This window comes from Phascolarctos cinereus, unplaced genomic scaffold (genome assembly GCF_003287225.1).
Source record: "Phascolarctos cinereus isolate Bilbo 61053 unplaced genomic scaffold, phaCin_HiC Scaffold_5;HRSCAF=322, whole genome shotgun sequence".
In the NCBI taxonomy this organism is placed as follows: Eukaryota; Metazoa; Chordata; class Mammalia; order Diprotodontia; family Phascolarctidae; genus Phascolarctos; species Phascolarctos cinereus.
Genome location: NW_027555958.1, coordinates 248,356,034 through 248,365,025, shown reverse-complemented (window position 1 = coordinate 248,365,025; position 8,992 = coordinate 248,356,034). Strand labels below are relative to the sequence as shown.

The following is an 8,992-nucleotide window of genomic DNA, read 5'->3' as shown; positions in this document are numbered from 1 at the left end:
GTAGGATTTTTTAACATTAGTAGGATTTTTTCAGAGATGTGTATACTCATAGCGATTGAGATCGGAGGCATCCCAGGATGACACCTCACACTGGAAACAGACATGGAGCCACTCATCTATGTGTACCTACCAGTGATTATCAAAGTGGCAGTGGCCACTGAAGCATTTGCCATAGATGGAACAGGGTAAGGGGCCTTCTGTGGGAGAAGGGAGGCAGGATTCTGGTCATCAGAGCCTACTGAGTGGGAAGAGGTCTCTGGCTCTCCCCTTCCCAAGAACAGAGTCAGCAGTTCTCTCATCTTCCTATATCAGAGCATATGTCTGAAAATCCATATACTTCTTTTGGTTCCTATAGAAGAGTGGAGAGTAAAGATAATCATTACCAGATGACATGTAGTCACAACCCCAACACAAACTCTATATCCTAGCCAATCCAACCTGCTTACCACCCCTGTAATTCATTGTTCCCAATCCCACACCTTGTGTACACTAATCTACTCTTAGATTACCAACCAACTATATATCCTAAGCGTAGTTCCAAACTCACCTTCAAGAAATCTCCCCAGATTTTTAACCATTCCATCCATCCCTCAATCAATATATGTTGGCCTTTTCTACGTCTTACAAAATCAGTCTGGACATCTTTCATCTTGTATCACTCAGCTACCATGTGACAATTTTTCAGTTTTCATGTTTCCTCAATCCCCAACATGGATGTGTGATTTTTGAGATTAAGGAATGTATGTCTTCTGCTTTCTTTGAATCTCATCAAACACCTATTTTTTTAATTCCACAAACAATGGATAACCAATATTGTTGAATCACAGAACTTTAGAGACCATCATACAAGCCTTCACCCAACCTATTCAAACCAGGTGTCCTATTAATCCTTCAAAAGGACAGGTATCCCATAGTATCCCTTGACACTTAGTGCCAGGAATCCTTGCTCTTTATTGCCACAGTGTCCTTCCTTATGAGAATGGCCTTTGGAATGGAGACTTGGGAAAGGAGACTGACCACTAAATGGACCTTGACTCCCAAGTGAAAAAAAAGGGTTTGTGAATTGGAAACAAGAGCTGAGATAGCAAGAAGCTGGAGAGAGAAGCATAATCATGGTTTAAAAACACCATGCTAGGGTTGGACAGGGCTAGCTGCTAAGAGAAAAGCCATGAGAGACTATCAGAGGGTCTTCACTAATCCTCTGCTACAAATGCAAAAGGGAAAGCTGCAGCACCAGGGATCCACAGCGTGGGGTGACGCATACCAGCCAAAGGTCCATGTCTGATCTAGTGACCTTCCACATCCTACCAAGGCCACTTTTCCTAGCTAACATAAAGTACAAATTCAATCATCTCTTATTTGTTACTTTTTCATTAGATTTTATTTACCTACTATAAAAATCTGTTGGCCAACAGAAATGCTAAGCAGTGTATTTGAGACTTTATACAAATAGAGCATAAGAGAAAACATTTCTTATTCTAGGGAGATGTCAAGTTTGGTTTACACTTGGAATTTAGGAACTAATTTAGAACAAAGTGGCAGGAAAATACTGACCTGCTAGCAATAAACCTGGCAAACAAATTCAGAATTCATATATCCCTTTGCTGGCTGTCCTTGCCACTTTATAATCTAAAAGTATATGAACCCCAAATTCAAATGATGCAGGGAGACTTGGCCTTCTAAAGAGTCAATACTACTATCCAAAATCAGCTTCCAAGTTCACAGGTTCAGCCCAAACCTTACATCTCCCTAGAATAAGGAATGCTATTTATCTTATCTGCTATTTTAAAGTCTTAAATAAAATACACACGGATTAGTATTTCTGCTAGCTATGAAAATGTTATAGTAAATCTAAATTGAACATAACAGATAAAGAACACATCAGTCTGCACACTCAGTGAAGCATGGATAAACAGCTTTACTTAGGAGGTGGAAGAAGTCAGCTGATTAGTTTCAGCTGGCTGGATCTCACTCCCCTGAGCTACAAATTGCTGGCACCACCTGTCTTGACTACAGAGTACACTATGAGCTCAGCACAGGATTAATGTACACCTTATGATGGGCTCTTATGGTTTATGTCTCAGCAAATGTCCCTGAAATGCTCCAGCCCTATGCCTCCTGCCTGCAAACTCATTCACCTCTCAGGCCTCTGTGTCTCCTTCCTGTTTGCTCCATTTTCAGGCTTCTAGCTTTTTACTACCCTTTTTCCAAAGGTGAGTAAATAGGGTTGAGCTTGGGAGTCAAGGTTACTTTCTGTCCAGCAGTCAGGCTTCTCCCTCAAATCTCTCTGCTCCAAAGGCAGGCTACACTTATGTCTGACCTAAGTTGCCCTTGCTGCTGATTGAAATTAATTTTGTACTATTGCTTGATGAAGAGAAAGTACGAATGGCTGAATACTTCATAAGTGTGATATATGTGCATATGTGTGATATGTGCAAGCAGAATAAACCCAGCAGCTCAGCAGCACAATGGATAGAGCACTAGGCCCAGAGTCAGGAAGATATGAGTTCAAATCTGGCTTCAGACATTTACTAGGTATAGGACCTTGGGCAAGACCACCTTCTGCCTCAGTTTCTTCAATTATAAAATGGTAAATAATAGTACCTACTTCCTAGGGTTGTTGTGAGGATTGACTAATTTATTTGTAAAGCATTTAGCATAGTGCTTGGCACATAGCAAGCACCATATAAATGCTAGTTATTTTTACTATTATTATCATTATATGCACTCAGTGGGTTTTCCTGAGTGACCCTTGAGATATTGCCCAGGCAATAACAGCTTATACATGGCTCATGAGCCTGCTTTCTACAAGCTTGTAGAAAAGCAGATTGTTACTTTAATAATTAATTGAAGGAAATCCTTACTGACCTTGGTTCAACAGAGGTCTTAAATTATGATAAAAATATGCTCCAAATTTAAGAAAAGAAAATTATCAATGATCATGAGTTTCCATTGCTACTTCTGAGATCTTTCCTTCTCATTCACAAACCTCTGTTTACTACCACTGCTGCTGCTGCTGCTGCTGCTGTTGCTGCTGCTGCTACTACTTACGCAGGCAATCCACAATGTAGCTATACACATTTAATTCTTCAAAGAAAATTAACAAGACATTAAGAGTTATTCCATGCTGCACTCAGCCCTATTGAGGTCTACAATCCTTCCCACTTTCCCCAGGTGATGAAACAATTAGGGGAAGGGTTCTGCCTCTTTAATGTTGTTGTTGTTCAGTTGTTTTCAGTTGTGTCCAATTCTTCATGACCCTATTTGGGATTTTCTTGGTAAAGATACTGAGGTGGTTTGCCATCTCCTTCTCCAGCTCATTTTGCAGAGGAAACTGAGGCAAACAGGGATAAGTGACTTGCCAGGGTCACACAGCTAGTAAGTATCTGATTTGAACTCAGGAAGATGAGTCTTCAGGGGCCTGTATCAATTGGGGCATATAAGTGTTGTGGAAAGGGATTTTGTCCTCACAATGGTTGGAGAGAGTCCAGCTTTAGAGTTGGAGAACTTGGACTCCTACCTCAGGGACTTTTTTTTAAACTGTGTGACTTCACATTTCAGATCTCTAAGGCTTCAGTTTGCTCATCTATACAATGAGAATGTTGAGACTAAAGAATCTCTAAGATTCTTTCCAGCTCTAAATTCCAGGATCCAAATGATAAAAATGAGTCCTAAAAGGAGAAACGAGAGAAAGTACAGAAAATTTGGCTAAAGAAAGACCTGAGGTCACTGTCCATCTATCTCAAAGAGGACCAAAAATGACATCACTGTGCTAGAGTCAAGTGCGTCAGACTGTGGCTGATCAGACCAATACAAGCTCAGAATGCTCTACCACAGGTTGGGCACAAATAATCCATGTGAACATTTGGTGTAGATTCTCTGTGTATCTTGCATTTCTTTTGAGCTGCTTCAATTCTGCTTTGCTCATAGAACACAGCACCTTCTCTGACAAGGACATGCCATGCTGGGCAGTCCTGTGCCAGTGTCTTCCATGTCACACAATCAATTCCAAAGTTCTTCAGAGAGACCTTGTATCACTTCTTCTGACCACCATGTGAGCACTTGCCCTGTGTGAGTTCTCCATAAAATAGCCTTTTAGGCAAACATACATTTGGCATTTGAACAAGGCCAGCCCATCAAAGTTGCACTCTCTGCAACAGAGTTTGAATGCCTGGCAATTTAGTTCAAGAAAGGACCTCAGTGTTTGGTATCTTATCCTGCCAGGTGATTTTCAGAATCTTCCTAAGACAATTCAAATGGAAGTGATTCCATTTCCTGGCATGGCACAGGTATACTATCCAGGTTTCACAGGCATACAACAGTGAGGTCAGCCCAACAGCTCTGTAGACCTTCAGTTTGGTAGGCAGTCTAATATTACTCTTCCTTCTCACGCTTTTCTTCAGAGCTTCCCAAACACTGAACTAGCTCTGGCAATGTGTGCTTCAACCTTTTTGTCAATGTGTACATCCCTAGAAAGTATACTGCCAAGGTAAATGAACTTATCCACCACATTTAAAACTTCTCCATTTGCCGTAACCAATGGTTCCACATATGGATGGCGTGGTGCTGGCTAATGGGACATCTATGTTTTCTTGGTGTTGATTGTTAGGCCAAAATTAGCACAAATAGCAGAGAATTGATCCATATTTTGTTACATCTCAGCTTCAGAGGCAGCATTGAGTGCACAATCATCTGCAAACAAAAAATCACGCACCAAGTCTCCCTCCACTTTGGTCTTGACTTGTAGCCTTTCAAGTTGAAGAATGTACCATCAGTGCGGTATCTGACCTTGATGCCCTTTTTGTCCTTGAAGACATTTGACAACATTGCCATCATCCTAAAAAGCATGGGAGCAAGCACACAGCCTTGTTTCGCTCCATCGGTGACTAGGAAAGCACAAGAGCATCATCCATTATCCAGAACCTGGGCAAGCATACTGTCATGAAATTGATGTACAATACTGACAACTTCTCCAGGCAACCAAATTTTGACATAATTTTCCATATTCCCTCATAACTGATAGTATCAGAGGCCTTCATCAGATCTGCAAACATTGTGTACACAACTTTATTCTGCTCTTGGCATTTCTCCTGGAGTTGTTGGGCAGCAAACCCCATATTGACCGTTCCTTGGCCCTTTCTGAAGCCACACTGGTTCTCAGGGATAGATGACCATCTTCCAGGTGAAGGATCAGCCTATGAAGGAGGACTCTGGCAAGAATCTTGCCAGCGGTGACTAAGAGAGAGAGAACCCCCTGTGATTGTCACAGGACAATCTATTGCCTTTACCTTTATAGAGATGGACAATGGAGGCAGCCTTGAGCTCCTGGGGGATAATTTCTTCTTGCATATAACCTGGAAAATTTCAGTCAGCTTTTGTATTTTGTTTTCAGTCACCTACCTCCACCTTGTGAATCTCAGCTGGAATAGAATCAGCACCTGGTGCTTTGACACACAAAAGGAGCCTAATGGCATTCAAAACCTCTTCTTCAGTTGGAACTTCAACTGAGGGGTATTGACTTCAACCTGAGGTAAATGGTCAATGGCTTCAACATTGATTGATGACTGCCTGTTGAGAACACTAAGGAAGTGTTCATCCCATCTCTCTAGGATCATATCCTTATCACTAATCAATGTGGCTCCATCAGCACTGAGTAGTTGAGATACACCATAGGTCTGTGACCCATAAATAGCCTTCAGGGCATCATAAAAGCCCTTTGGATTGTTACTATCAGGATAAAACAGAATTCCATCTGCCTTCTTATTGAGGCAAGAATCCTGCATCTCTCTAAGATTCATTTGTACTTACTTTTGATGGAATTAAATGCTGTCTTCTTAGAGATGGATGAACTATCCTGCTAGTAAACCCCATGAAGTTCTCATTTTTCATTTAGCAGCTTCTGAATTTCCCCAATCATTTTTGTCAAACCAGTCTTGATGTTTGCAAGTGTTCTGACCCAGATGAGCAAATGCAGTGCTGTACACCAAATCTCTGAAAGCTGCCCACTCCTTTCCTGCTCCACTTGGCTCAACATTCCCTCCAACTTAGCAACCAACTGTTCCCACTCAGGGAAGCACTCTAATCTGTTGACATTCATTCTTCTGGTAAACATTTTGCCTTGGGGCAGCTGCTTTTGTTGAATGTGAAAATTTAGTTTGAAGAAGATAAATCTATGATCAGTCCAGCACTCTTTACTACACATCATTTTTGTCCCTCTCACATTCTGTCTGTCTCTGTTCCTTACAATCACATATTCTATTCAATGCCAATGTTTGCTGTGAGGGTGCATCCATGAAGTTTTATTGCCTTTAGGTAAATGGAAGACAGTATTGATAATGAGAAGGTCATGGGTTGCACAAGTCTTCAGTAGTAAATGACCACTGCTGTTGCTGTTTCCAACTCCATTCCTCCCAAGGACTCCATGCCATGTCTGGTAGTCTGAGGCTTGCCCTCTTTTGGTACATTGATAATAAGGGTCTCCAGGTCTTCACAAAATTTTTCTCTGATCTCATCAGCATTCGTCATGGTGGGAGTATAGGCACTGACGATGGTGGTGTGGCTTGTCCTGCTAGTGGCAATTGCGTTGTCATAAATCTGTTGTTCACTCCTTTTGGTAGGCATACAAGCTTGTTGACTAGATTAGTTTTGACTGCAAAACCTACACCAGATTCACGGGGTTCCCCTGTACTGTGACTACTCCAGAAAAACATGCACTCATCTCCAACTTCAGTAAGCTGGTCTTCATCTGCCAGCCTTGTTTCATTCAGGGCTGCTATTTGGATGCACACATGCTGAGTTCTCTCACAGTAACAGTTATTTGTCTTTCAGGTCTACTGGAAGGGAAATATCTGGGTCCCATCCCATCATGACTCAGGTACTATAACACAATGCCATTTTCTTATGCTCAACAGTAGGGAACCCTACTCAAAATTTCTGTTCCCAAGGAGCATGTGCACTAATGGAGGATGGCATAAGAGCTAGCAATCCCTCTAAATGCATCACATTAACGTGAGGTTCTTATGGTCTTGGAGCTGATGGATAGAGGACAGAAGGCTTCCTGAATGAGAAGCATTAAGCTAGGCCAATTTTTTTTCCTAAGCTCTGAAAAGAATGAAAGAGTGAGGCATCATAGGGGGGAAATATCCCTTTAGCCAACCTAATCTGTCCTTTTCCAAAAAAAACTCCACTATCCCCACTCTGGGAGGGAATGGAAGAAAAGACATACTAAAGTTCTATGACACTATTATCCCTTAGTTTGGACCCACTGTTGGCAACTATTATAACCGACTTGACTCCTACACATGGGTAATTTGATGCATAATGAGGCCAATACTTTGTCAGAAGCTCTTGCCACAGTCACTACAGGGCACAGGGCTTTTCATCTGTGTGGATTTGCTGATGGATAGCCAGGCCTGCTTTCTGACCAAAGCTGGCTTCACAAGTTCCATAGGCATGGGGTTGTTCACGTGTGTGTGTTCACTGGTGGTTCACCAGAATTGAATGAAGCCCTTGCCACAGCAGTAGAGTCTCTCACCTGTATGGGTCTTATGATGGCAGTTCAGAAAAGAGCATTGACTAAAGGTTTGCCACACTCATGGCATCTGTAGGGCTCTTCACCTGTGTGTGCTCACTGGTGCCTAGTACAGTACACCTACTGAGTGAAATCCTTTCCCCACTGGGGGCAGGCATAGGGCTATTTGCCTATGTGAATGCACTGATGGTGGACTAGGTCTGGCTAAAGTGTTTGCCACAAATGACATAGCAGTGGGGCTGCTCACCTGTGTGGGTTTTCTGGTGCCGTGCCCAGATTGAGCTTTGCCTGCAATGCTTGTCACACTCACTACAGCTAATTAGCCTTTTCCCCAGTGTGTGTCTGCTGGTATTTGATAAGGTTGGACCTCCAGCTGAAACTCTTGCCACAGTTACAGCAGATGTAAGACATCTCAGGCCCCTTGCTCCCTGCTCTTTGGTAGGGCTGGAGTGGACAGCAGCAACCCTGGCTGTGGTAGGGTCTGAACCCTATCACCTGCTTCTATACTTGACCCTGCCTTGGTCTCCTTTTTCATTTCATTACCTGAAAAGAAGGACAGAAATGATTTACAGCACTAGAGAGAGCTGCCCTAGAACAAAGCCACTGAATTACAGACTGTTAGAGTTAGAAAACAATTCCAAATAGGGAAACTGAGGACAATAGAGGAGCAGTGACTTGACCAAGACCACACAGGGAATAAATAAGTGTCAGAGCTAGAAACCAAATTTCCACACTTAGTTCCGTGCTTTTCCCATTATACCATGACACCTCTCAAGGCCCAAAATAGGTTAGAAAGGATAAAAAAAAATCAAGCTACAGGCAAAAGCAGACAACACAGTGGATAGAGTGCTGGATCTAGAGTCAGTAAGCCTCACCTACCTGAGTTCAATCGGCCTCTGACACTTAATAGCTGTGTGACCCTGGGCAAGTCACTTAACCCTGTTTGCCTCAGTTTCCTCATCTATAAAATGAGCTAGAGAAGGATATGCAACCAATCTAGTATCCTTGCCAAGAAAACCCCAAATAGGGTCATGAAGAGTCAGACATGACTAAAACAATTCAACAATAAAAAAAGAATCTGATAAGTTTGGGAGCTGGAAATGGAAATAGAGAAGAAGGAAGAAGGGAAGAGGAATCAGTCCAGAAGCTGGCTGAGAACAAGGACTATTTCCTACATTGAAATGCTCCTTTCAGGAGCAAGAAAACATTTTTTCCTCATTAGATCAGAAGGTCCCTAGGGCAATGATGTTCTCAAAGAGGACCAAAATGACAACACTATGTTGGAATCAAGGTACAGTGTGTACAACTGTGGCTGATCAGACCAATATGAACTCAGAAGGCTTTACCACAGATCGGGCACAAATAGTTCACACAGAGTGGGGATGTCTCTCTCTAAATTCACGCATCTCATGTTTCTTTAGAGCTACTGCAATTCTGCTTTGCTCACAGAGCACAGAGCCT

General features: G+C 42.3%; 1 protein-coding gene across 2 annotated transcripts in view; it reads right to left on the bottom strand.

The window, feature by feature from the left end:
* LOC110199380 (uncharacterized) overlaps positions 1-8,992 on the bottom strand; it is a 29,212-nt gene that overhangs the window by 1,804 nt on the left and 18,416 nt on the right. For both annotated transcript variants that reach the window (XR_013487090.1, XM_020974183.2), the window contains one exon: positions 131-349. Coding sequence is in view for 1 of the 2 variants with exons in the window: in XM_020974183.2 (XP_020829842.1) it covers positions 296-349 (54 nt within the window). In the remaining variant the exon portion in view is untranslated. The remainder of the gene's footprint in view (positions 1-130; positions 350-8,992) is intronic.